Genomic DNA, 12,750 nt, shown 5'->3' on the forward strand with positions numbered 1-12,750 from the left:
GAAATTTGATTCCAGATCTACCATCCATTTTGTAAATCATGATTATTTAATAATAATCATGATTGCCTACATCTAGCTATCGTTTTCTGTGAATTTGATGTTGCTTCACTTGATCAGTATGTTAGATGAAACAACATTAAAGTCTCTAATAATTACATGATGGGAGATTTACTGGGCACTAAGAATAGGTTGCATTTAAGAGGGTCTTACTTTGAGAAATGTTGCCCCAGTAAAGTATATTTGGGGGTATCTAAAGATCTCCTTTCCTTATACATGCCAGGGTCAGCAACACAGAGCAACCAGGATCTAGGGCAGGGTCTTTCAACCAGGGTTCTGTGGCACCCTTGGGTTCCATGAGAGGTCACTAGGGGTTCCCTGGGAGATCACAATTTATTTTAAAAAATTATTTCAAATTCAGGCAACTTCACATTAAAGAGGTAAGTTTCACTCTTTATTTTTAGTTTAAGAACACTGTGAATTCATATCTACAGGGCTACACAGGAAATGAATATACCAATTTTGTAACTTCTGGCCTCTATTTGAGCTTGAATGTGCAGGGGTTCCCTGAGGCCTGAAGAATATTTCAAGGGGTCCTCCAAGGTCAAAAGGTTGAGAATGGCTGGTCTAGGGCATCTATAATAACCCCTATATGGCACCTACAGTTTCTCCAATCTGTTGTTGTTGTTTTTAATGAAATATATCCCAAATCTCATGAGATTTCTGGCATGATTGCAGCTCCCAAATCTTGGGGTGGGAATGCCAAAATTGCTTGAGATTTAATTGATTTTTGTTTCTGTTCTGAATGCCTGCTTCATGATGTCTGAAGGTGCTCAATGCCAGAGAAGATTGCCAACCCCTGATAATATCCAGAATGTAATGGTTTTTCACTTTTCCAAGCTATCCTGGTCAATGTTGTAATTGCAGTTCTTTGTGTACTTCCTGTCGGGAAATGTTGGTTTATGTTCATGTGAAAACCCAGGCAGAAGCCTACAGAAACTGAATTGGGGGTGGGTTGATGGGAGGTAGGTGTCAAACCTTCAGTCAGTCTTTCCAACCTGAGTCCAGATGTGTTGGGATTACAGCACCTATGATCTGGCCAATAATTCTACGTCATACATTTCCAAACATCTGGGGGCTGCCAAGCTGGGAAGAGTTACCATGAATCCCAGAACTCTTAACCACAATAGTAGCATTTTCAGGCAAACTACAGCAGCACATCTTCACTGTTAATTTCAAACTGCTTTTAAGAGGGTGTTTTGGTTCTTCTTGTGCACCTTGCATGACTTGTAAAGTACAGATTAATTGTTGACCACCTCTGCAAAATGTGAGCTGCCAGTTTCTATTTCTTTCAAGAAAATCTGTGCCTTGAGATTTGGATTCACTGCATGATCACAACTACGTTGCAAAGCGCACCCAAAATTGTACATCTCATTCATTTGCTATTATACCCATTAGATACCTTATTGTTCTTATTAAAAAAAAGCAGCAGAAGAAAATGTCTTTCATTTCCAGCTGTGGAGAGAAGAGATTTTAAAAACCATTGCTAATGTCTGCAAAAATGCTTGCCATGTCAATGGATCGTTGATAAGGGCAATACGCCTTGCCTTCATCAGATGTTCATTGAGTCAGACCTGGCAACACAGCATCTGTAGCACTTCATGAATAAAAATGGAAGTCTTCCAAGACCACCAATCTCACAATGTTTTGGTGATTCTTGCATAAGATCATGGCAATATTTCAGGTGAGAACATATGAGAGCTTCAGGACGGTATTGTAGATATCTGGAGATACTTTTGACATTTTAATCATTTAGCACTTTCCATTGCATGAGATTGCATGATGACACCTGAAAAGATTGTCAGTCCCCATATTGTGCGGTTGGCAGCTTTAGTATTTGGAAAAGGTAAAGCTTCTGTTAGTTGAACTTGAATCCTGGATCAGGTCATGGATATGGACATGTAGCTTTCTCGGCAACAATAAAAAGTATTTTGCCAGAATGTTGTTTCTGGCTTCCCATTGTAGTCTGTAATTTTAGATTTTCTGTGGTCTCCATCCAAGTACTTACCAGGTTTGACCCTGTTTAGCTTTTTGAGATAAGTCAAGGTCATCTTGGTGCTGTTACTGAGCTGGTCTGACATTGGAGAAACAATGCATTTAAAGTCTAAGGTGTAGCCCATGGATAGGAACCTGAAACCACTTTGAGGACTAGATCCAGTTCCCCATCAGCCCAGCCAGTCAGCTTGCTGTTAATATTATCCATTTCTCTATTACTGTTCACTTCTTTGGGGAGAGACCATCATGGAAGAAAGAAGTAAGATAAAATGGGATGTAATGGCACAATGCATGGAGTGATTTTTTCTTCAGGAAGAAACAAGGATGTTCTCTATATGTAAAATAGGAGAAGGACCATCCTTTCTCCAAGGGTATAGGCATGGGGCAATCAAAATGGAATTGGGTCCAGCCAGGCAACCATTGGAGAAGACATAGGGGAACTGAAAGGCACAGCAGCCAGTAGATGGAAAGAATCTAATCTGGAGGGAAATGAAGGAGGAGATAGGCAGCAGAAGTTGAGATGATCTGGGGAAGCAACAGAGTGGGAAATGAGAGCAGCCATATGGGTAAAACAACACTTTCCTTTTAGAAAGAGGTGAATCCATAAAAATCCAATGCTTGCTTGCTTTCTTCCTTTCTTCCTTTCTTCATCAAATTTCTCTGCCGCCCATCTTGTACACAACGACTCTAATAATAATTTGCTTTATTATTCCCATTTCTAGGCAGAATTTCTGCCTAGCATTTCTGCCTATGTATTTATATATTTCTTTGTGACATCTCCCTAAAAAAATATGCAGAGTTAAGACAGGAGCTTCACATATTCTCTTTCTCTCATTTAATTATAGCTATTGCCCATAGACCTTAAGTTCCCAATGTAGATCCGAGCTTGCTCTCATTTTTTGACACCTCCTTGTCCTGAGGGCAGGTTTTTTTAAGCACATATTTCTCGGATGTAAGTCCCTTTTTTTAAAAAAAAATGTAGCAGCTGCTGTTTGTAGGCTACTTGTGATAGATACTTTAGTATTTAGAGTAGTTTCCTGTTCCACGATCTTGAAGGCCTCTGCTGCTCTGGAAATCTTTTCAGTGTTTTGTCTTGCAACAGGAAATGGATCTCTTAGGGTCGTCCTACCCTCCCTACATGGCACATTGAAGCACTTCAGGTGAACTGCTGCATGTAACACAGCCATTAATGGAGATGTAGCCACAATACGTATCCTGTCACTTGAACTACCATTTCACCTGTTTGGCAAGCATGGGAATTGGCCCACCACATCATTGCTGATGAGTTTTTATTCTACATGTATTTATTTTTTCATTCACGGGACGGCTGTTTCTGCGTATCTCAAACTTCTGTATCGTTCGCTTTGTTCATCTGTCTTGTGGAAGTGAGCACCTGGCCAAAACTTAGACTAACCATATCAACCAGCATTAACTTCATCTGTCACTGTTTATGTTGCTGTGATGTCATCTCATACCTGTCTCCTAAAATTTAACTTTTTCTGCTGCTCATTTAGGACAGCGATGATGCAAAAAGCTTAAGCCTTTGAACATCCTTCTTGGTTAATGTTTTCCTCTGTGGGTATTATCATCATGTAATTTTGGTTTGTTTGCTTTTTATCCTGCTTAGGTTTGAGAAGATTTGTTTTCAATGGGGGAGGAGAGGACCTTCCAAAATCCTAAAAACAAACCACAAAAAATAATACTGACCCATAGGATATACCACCACTCAGCCTCCCTCACTCTGCGGCTTCCAGAAGTATTGAATTAAAACTCCCACAGGCCCACCCAGTATAACCAGTGGCTAAGGATCATGAAGTCATAGTCCATCATAATTGTGGTGACTACCCCATTATTGAAATCAGAAAGCTAGTGTATTTTTATTTCATTCCATTAATGAGAGACATTCTTAGGAATGTCTGTATCTAAATCTCTTCTTCCTGATCTGGTGATTACGGCCCACTGGAAAACGTTATCATGAAGTCTGCTCAACTTTCTTTGCTGTAGGTTTTCCATTGTCCTCTTGAAGTAGGTAACACAGACTAGAATCCAGGATAACCCATTCATTCAATGGTTGTTCTGTCAAGTTGGTTGCCCACTGTTGGTAGTTTTTGAATGGATCAGCCTTTCCAGCCCCATGCATTGAACTTAGCTTCCCATCACCCTCTGTGGAACCTCCAAAGGCCAGGGTTTCCAGGGTGATGGGAGTTGTAGTCCAGCACAAATTGGGAAAGATTTGTGTAGGTTTTGCTCAAATGTCTCTGTATTAACCTTTGTATCCTAACCCTAATGGAGTTCTTCCACCTTTTTGCTGCATCCATTGTTTCAACTTCCTGATGAATTCTTTCCATGATGACTTTTCAACTTCTCAGGCTCATCAGGTAAAGTGGTTTCCTCCACTTAAGCCCTTTTTGTTTGCTTGTTTTCTGCTTCTCCTTAAATATATTGATTTGTTCTCCATTTACCTTTTTTTTTAAAAAAAAAGAAGAACACTTCTATATATAACGCCGTATCTGTCCAAGGGATTGATTTTCTTTTGTTGAGAGAGATTCTTTAAGCTACTGATTTCCACCTGGGGGGAGATATCAAGAGCTCAGGGGAGTTCGAAAAGGTCCTTTCCTATTCCAAACTGCGGGGAAGGGAAGGAAGGAGAAGAATTGAGAAGCTGAAGTCCACAAGTAGGGATGAAAAAGGATATACTTTTAAAGAACACAGCCAATTTGGAGCTTGAAATAGTGTTTACTAAAATTACAAATTGGTTTGCTCTGTTTTTAGTTTCAGGGTTTTGATTATTTTAAGCTTTTGAAGGAAATTATTGGAGGTGGCTGGTTTGAAGAGGGATGCAAGATTTTTGTTTTTCAGAAGGGAGTGTGGGTTTTAAAAGGTTGAGAAGCAGCGCTTAGTATGAACCATCTGTCAGGTGATAGTAAAAAGTCCAAGAAACAAGTGGAGGTAGTCCTCGCTTAACAACCATTCATTTAGTGACAGTTTGGACATAACAGTGCTGGGGAAAAATACTACTTATGACCATCACAGCATTCCACGTGGTCCCATGATCACAATTTGGGCACTTGTCAACTGGTTCATATTTATGATCATTGCAGCGTCCCATGGTCATGTGATCGCCATTTTCTACCTTCCTGGCTGGCTTCTGGCAAGCAAAATCAGTGGGGAACCATGTGATTTGCTTAACAATCACATGGTTCGCTTAATGCCCATGGTGATTCACTTAATGACCACTGCAAAAAAGGTTGTAAAATCAGGTTGGATTTGCTTAATGACCACTTTGCTTAGCAACTGAAAATCTGGTCCTAATTGTGATCGTTAAGCGAGGATTACCTATAAGTATTTTCAGAAGTTAAACTGTTCTTGAGCCTTAGGTAAGCTCATAGGACACACAGGTTTTTTTGTTTTGTTTTTCTAAGTTGGAAGTAGTATCAGAAAGAGTTGTTAGCAAGTGGACATATTAGTCATTTTACAACATTTCTTTTTGAAGGGGATTCCTATCTTTAGAAGTTTATTTACTCGGTCTACTCTTTTGCGGCATGATGTCTGGTGGTTGGCCAAACTGGTAAGAATTCTGGTCCAACATAGTAATCTGCACAGGCATGTGCAAACTCAAAATATTTCAACCTTGAAGTGCCCCATTTTGAGCTTGAAACAAGAGTTTCAAAATTCAAAACAGTTTCAACCTGAAAGACATCTGGTAGCCCATGTGTCAGAATGCTTCTGGTAAGATGAGAAGAACCCCTGTTGAGCTCAGAATTGGGGTTTTGAAGGTCAAAACATGACTAAATTGAAACTTTGTGTACCCTTCTAGTCTGGATGGACATATATTACCAATTCCTCTGTAGGACTTCGTTCACTTAACAAAAATACTTGGTCCTGAAGCTTAGACCAAGAGACCATGGGGGGATTTTTTGGCTGCACCTGTCCTCCTAAGGGCAAAAGACTATCTTCACTGTCTTTTCTGAAAACATGCAGAGTTTAGATGAATTCTGTAAAGGAGTAAGTGGCAAGTTTCCAAGAAGCTAGTGAGAAAGTGCAGTTGGCTTCATAGAACCTTGTTTAAAAAAAGATTTATGTATGTATTTATTTAAGGCATTTATAATATTCTTCCTAGTACTTGTCCCAGGGAAGGTTGCAGATTAAATCAGAACAATAGGACTAGTGTAGTCTTGTTTATGTAAAGCAAAATCTTGGTTCAAATCAACAGATGAACAGCACAGCTGGAACAGAGAATCAGTGGAGAGAAAAGTGAATTTCCAGATATTTTTACAGACATTTTCACCCTACTAATAATGCAATTAAAATGCCTCAGAGAATAAAAATTGCTCCCCTAATTTCTGCAAAATAGCCAGAATTGATCTGTTGATTGCTTATAAATAATGCCTGTTTACTGGGGCAAGTTTACATTGAATTATTTATTCTGGGTTTAAGGTTAGTACAGCCTCTGTCCAAATTTCTTTTTCTTATGCAAGTAAAATTCCCCAACCTGCTGTATTCCTAAGGTTTGGAGATCAATTCCCAGAATTCTCCACAATAGTTATGCTTGCTGAGGAAATCTGGGAGATAAAATCTAAATAGCTGCGGAGCATGAAGGTGGGGGAAGGCTGATCTACCAATTGCTTCATGAAATGCTTTTATTAAAGGATTGCATTCTGACTACTTCTCCTAGGACAGCAAGGCACCCCTGGTGAGAAAGGAGATCTGGGTCCACCAGGATTTGATGGTCCCGGTCCTCCAGGTGACAGGGGCAACCCAGGATTTCCCGGAGCACCTGGTCTTTCAGGTGCACCAGGTTCCCCTGGTTCCCCAGGAAGGGATGGAATTCCAGGACTACCAGGTAAACATATTTTGTGCTGTTGAGTACATAGTGGCTTGTGTAGATATGGTGAGCTTTCTTCTTACAGTACTGTCAGACAATTGCATAGGAGCTAAAATTCATAAAAGGGATGTCTTGATAAATGGAAAACAGTAGGTAGATGTCCTTCAACAATCAAAATTTTGACTCATTTCAAAGGTGATGAGCTGAGAACATTTCAAGCTTTCCTACAGTCTGGAAACCCTCAGAGAATTAAGAGCTTTCCAGTTGCATTCAGTTATACCGCTCCCGTTGAAGCAAGAGAGGCGCCATCTTGTTACAGAGAGTTAAATCCTTTGTGATTTCTACTGCAGAGTCAGCAATGTGGCACTCACACATGCTCACGATGTTCCTAGATGGCTCCCACAAATTAAATGGGATTATTAAACAGGAGAGTGGGAATTACTTTAGCATGGCTAGAGGCCATCGGATTAGAGATTAGCCAATTACCTTGCCATTGTCAAAAATTTCAGGTTTCCATCTTGATTAAAAGGAATGGAAGTGAGAAGTTCTGGACAGTTGGAAAGGTTCTTTTATAGTGCCAAATAAAACAGCTTCTTCTTCTTCTGTGCATCCAGGCAGCAAAGGCGAGATGGGAGTGATGGGTGCACCTGGTCCTCAGGGTCCTTCTGGATCTCCTGGTAGGAATGGCTTCCCTGGCCCCAAAGGTAAGGTGTCTCTTGTTTTTCATCACTGGAATTCAGTATTAGCACTTTGAAGACTGAAAAAGCATAAGTCTACTTTTTGTTGATCTCAGATAGATAGAGGAGGAAAACTTCTGATTTCAGACACTTCCTGCAGATTTTTTAAGACAAGATGTGGCCAATGGGTGCTTCTCTTGGCATCCATCGGGTTCCTAGACCCACCATGCATATTTTTATATACTTTTCATTTAAAAGAAAATAACGGGAGGCTAGCATGCTGCAAAGCAAGGCTCCACTTCCATCATATCAACATTATTCCCAAGAATGCTGCATGAACAGGCCCTGCATATATTTTTTCCAAAATAAACATGGTGGGAGGGTGCAGTTTAGTGCTTTGTGGCCACTTCAACAGAAACAACTCAACAACTCAACAAAAACAAAGATATGCTGGAGTGCCAGAAAACCCAGGAGAGAGCATATTGGAAACAGCCTTCTGACTGATTATAATCCAAGGTAACCAGTTTGTGCGAGTCCACAAGATGCTCTCAAAATTCCAAATGTAACCCTAAAAGTTTCCCTACCCCTTTAATTAATGATGGTATATAGTCCTAAATGTGTAATCAGCAATAATAAGCTATGATGGAAAGGTCTTTTGTATCAAAATGTTGAGCTAGAACCAGAGCAGACCAGTTACAACCTCCATCCAGCCATGATGGAGAAGGCGCTCCAGTTGGTGCTCACTCTAACCAAAGTTATCTGGTTGGCATGGAGATGAAATGGGATGAGTATTAGAGGAATGGGATGAGATTATAGGAAAGGGATGGGATTAGAGGGATGCCACCTTGATGAAGTGCTTTATTTGTCACAGTTGTTGACTATTTGGGGTCACTCTGTTGCTTGGTAATGTGAAGGATGCAATGTGGGTTTCCACTGTCATGGAGAATATTGGCAGTGTACTCCAAATTAATGAGAAACATGGTGTGCTTTGGATACTGTTTAGGCAATGATGGTTTACCAGGACAACCAGGTCAAGGAGGACCTGCTGGACTGAAAGGCAGCAAAGGAGAACCTGGCTTGCCAGGAGTTCCGGGAACAGTTGATATTGACCGACTGGGTTCCAAAGGAGAAAAGGGGGAACCTGGGGAGAAAGGTAAGAAAAGTTTCCTTCTGTGTTCCTTCCAGCATGATGGAGGTCAACAGGCTGGGCTTCTTTTCAGTCTCAGAACTTCCATTGATCCACATGCTCCCCATGGGCTTGGCTTGGCTCTCCTTCCTCCGTTCCTCCCTCCCTTCCTTCCTTCCTCCTGTGTTTCTCAGGGTAGGTCCTCCTCATAAAAGCCTTGAGAACATTTGTTCTTGGAAAGCGTGGTAGAGATAGCTAGGCAACTGTCGTCACCCATACATTGCCAAGAATTTGGAAGAAGTGACACAAGTCATTGAATATTAACCTGTACTTCACTGTCTGACATTCCTGCAATGGACAAAACCTGGTTTATTTCAGAGAAGTCCTTGAAAACCTCTGCATTTGTGGGATTTACTGTACATCCTTTTCCCACAGGTAGTGTTCAAGTCAGCTAGGAATGAAATACGAAAGAAAATACAAAAGTGTAATTAAATATAAAGGCAAATCAGTTAAAATGCATCATTAAAAAGGAACCATTTCACTATTATCTACCCTATGGTTACTTTTCTGTGCTCTACAGCAGAGATTGCATTCATTTTGGAGATAAACAACCCACCTGCATGCAGCTGGACGATGAAACCCTCATTGGGGAATGTTGGGGTGGGTTGTTGTCCAACCAGGCACCATCAGATGTCGAATGGCTATCAGAATCACTAGGAAGATGTTGGAACTCAATGGCGCCTATTCTTTCCTGCATGTTTCTGTTTGAACCATTACACTAAGTCATACCTAAGTATGAAGACTACTCATTCAGCCTTTTGCTTCCTTGAAGGTCATCCTGGTCCAAGCGGGCAGAAGGGTTACCCAGGCCTGCCAGGTGATGCAGGGCTCCCAGGATTAGTTGGACAGCCAGGCGCACCTGGATTACCAGGTGAGAGACAACCAACCACTTGGCTTATCGGAATGGGCACGCTCTTTCGATATTGAAGCAATGGCTCAGCTTGGCCTCAGACAACATTAAAGAGGTGGCTTGAAAATGCTGGGCCTTGCAGGTTTCCTTAGATGTTCAAGTACACACACTCTCTACCTCTCTCCCCGCTGTACCATTGTACTTTCTGGTTTGTTTATTTATTCAATTTGTCCCCGCCCATCTCCTCCCATCAGGGGACTCTTTCTAGTTTCATGTAAAGTTATCTCAACCAATATGTGAAGGGATTTTGCTAGTATTTTAGTATTCGAGAATATAATGAAAACATTTATATACAAAACCTTGCTGAGCATCACTGCCAGCAACACATACCTGTTCCCAGTCTCCTAAGCTGAAGGTCATCTGGGTGTGCCACTATTCTTCAATGACATACCAGACTTTGAACATTTTCCAAATGGGCATGCTTTTAACAACCCCCTGATCTTAAAGCAAAGAATCTTACTAGACCATTGCCCTTTGGCAGAGTACCTGTTGCATGAGAATGGCTGGGAACATCTCCAGTCTAAAACCCTGGAGACTAGATCTATGCCCTGGTGAGATAGATGAGCAGCATCTTAAGGTTACTCACCCTCAGAGTTCCCCAGATTCATACCCTAGATTAGGACTGCATGAATGTTGTCTTTTTCAAATGAAGCAGCAATACAACCAGTGGGTTAAACTTACTGTACTTTCCACAGAGCCAGTTTGGTGTAGTTGTTAAGGCATCAGGCTAGAAACAGGGAGACTGTGAGTTCTAGTTCTGCTTTAGGCACCAAGCCAACTGGGTGACCCTGAGCCAGTCACCCTCTCCCAGCCCTAGGAAGGAGGCAATGGCAGACCACTTCTGAAAAACCTTGCCAAGAAAACTGCAGGGACTGGTCCAGACAGTCTTTGAGAATCGGGCATGATTGAACGGATTTAAAAAAAAACTTTGGACACAATGATTTGACTTAAAAAAAAAAAAAAGACCTATGCTCTCAAAACTGCATGGGGAAAAATGGCAGGAGGGGTAGAATAAAACAGAACAGCCTTCCCCATCTGGCATTTCCCAGAAATGCTGGGACTGCCTTTCCCAGAATTCCTAGCACTGAAAACATATCTGGAGGATGCTAGACTGGGGAAAGATGCAGTAGAAGGTAGCTCCCTATCTTCTCAAACAGTGATGCATTATTATACTGTACATGGTAGCACCATTCTGTGATATATTTATTTAAGATGCTTGTCCTTTGCTGATTTTACAGCCAGACTCTCCTTTATTTGGGAACAACGCCAAAGCAGTGTTTTTCCTAAGGGGGGTTGGGGGGAACAAATGAAGAATCCTCCCTGAAAAAGAAAATGTTGGCTTGATCTCTGGACAGATGTTCACAAAGCTAGAGCTTCCCAGGTGATTACCCAGCTTCACTGGGTAAATGAAAAACCATGTTTATTTACTTGTTTATTTATGAAATGTCTATATTGCTTCAGTCACTATGGCCTTTATGCAAATGCATGATGTTAAACCCAAATGTGGGTATCCAAGAACCAAATCTGGCCTTAGAGATTCCAAGGGAGATTTTGGTACAGGCATTTTTCTTGGCCTAATACCGCCTTTCTTATCTACCCAGAATCGGCATTTTAGACACAAATTAGACTTACGGTATACAACTTAAGCCTCAGAATGGTATGCAGCCCTCAAAAACCTGGGCCACCAAAGCCCATAACCCAATTGTAATTTTTGATGTGATGGAGGGGGAAAGAAATATCAAATATGTGACTGGAAAACTACAGTAGCTTCTGTACTGGATTTAATTTGACCTCAATGCAAATGGAAGTTGTTTTTTTTACCCAGCCCTGCCCACTATTTTTGGAAAGGAAGCCCCCCACTATTCTACTCAAGGAAAGCATTGTGTATTTCTGTGATAGAGGATGTGTCTAGGTCATTGGTCATTGTATCACAACACAAATAGACAACTACGTCTTGGCCACATTGGTAGCTGGTGTTTCTTTTCATGTCCACAAGGAAGAGAAGTTGGTTTAAACCCAGGATAATGGATAGTTAAGCATGGTTCTCTCACTGCCACTCTGCCAATCCAGTTCAGCTTCCCTCTCCCTACACTACAAATACTTTGCCTGTAGTGCTTACAACAAATCACCAGAACCTTAATTAGAAGTCACTTGGCATTGGGTCTAATTGGGCCTATTCTTGGGATCATGGGAAATATGGAAGCACGGGAATTCTGCTTTATCAATGATCACAGATGGAGGAGCACACTGTTGCTTCCCACTTCAGGACATGCTCATTTCATATAGGCTGGGTTCATGCATCAAGCCAAGCCGTGGTGACCAGCTCTGCACAGAACACTAAATCATGGCTTACCAATGGCAGTAGTCAGGTCTGCACATCGTACTAAGTCATTATATGGCTCCTCCAGTTTTGACATAGGACAATGTATGAACTTGGCCATTACAGCTTGTAAAAAATTGCTTATTGCTTACCTGTTTATGGCACGGAAATCCATCCAGCATCAAACAAGGGACAATAATTTTTTTCTAGGTCCCAAAGGAGACACTGGAATTCCTGGCCCTCCCGGACCAACTGGGCCTCCAGGACAAAAAGGTGGCAACGGCGAGATGGGACTGCCAGGTAGGAATTTCAGAAGAGTTCCCCACCCCTTTCAACTGTGTCATTGAACTGAATATTGCATTGGTATTTATCTATCTATCTATCTTTCACATTTCTATCACTGCCCATCTCCCCCAAAAGGGGAAATATTTAGCTACAGTCTTTTGTAGCTCAACTGGATAAATATAGGATTATATTGTGAAAAGGGGATGTGAAGGTGTGCCCCATAATTCTGATTATTGTTTCAGATAAATAAAACATTCCATAATCTAATGCTCTCCAGATGTGTTGGACCTCAATTCTCATAATACCCTACCAGAGAGTTGAAGATCAACACCTCTGGAGGTTGCAAAAGATTGGGAAAGGCTGCTTTAGAACATTGGCCATCAAAAACTAAATTTCAGTAATGTAAATTGCCTTTATATGGCATGGTCATAGATATTAGCTTAGCTTAGATATTAGATTAGATATTAGCTTAGGTGGCTTTTAACAGGGACATAC

General features: G+C 41.2%; 1 protein-coding gene across 3 annotated transcripts in view; it reads left to right on the plus strand.

The window, feature by feature from the left end:
- Positions 1 to 12,750, plus strand: part of COL4A5 (collagen type IV alpha 5 chain) — a 669,904-nt gene that overhangs the window by 88,297 nt on the left and 568,857 nt on the right. For all 3 annotated transcript variants that reach the window (XM_063313536.1, XM_063313535.1, XM_063313533.1), the window contains exons 31-35: positions 6,728 to 6,895; positions 7,492 to 7,581; positions 8,558 to 8,707; positions 9,513 to 9,611; positions 12,181 to 12,270. In XM_063313536.1, coding sequence (XP_063169606.1) covers positions 6,728 to 6,895; positions 7,492 to 7,581; positions 8,558 to 8,707; positions 9,513 to 9,611; positions 12,181 to 12,270 — 597 coding nt within the window. The remainder of the gene's footprint in view (positions 1 to 6,727; positions 6,896 to 7,491; positions 7,582 to 8,557; positions 8,708 to 9,512; positions 9,612 to 12,180; positions 12,271 to 12,750) is intronic.

This window comes from Candoia aspera, chromosome 12, assembly GCF_035149785.1.
Source record: "Candoia aspera isolate rCanAsp1 chromosome 12, rCanAsp1.hap2, whole genome shotgun sequence".
NCBI classification, from domain to species: Eukaryota; Metazoa; Chordata; class Lepidosauria; order Squamata; family Boidae; genus Candoia; species Candoia aspera.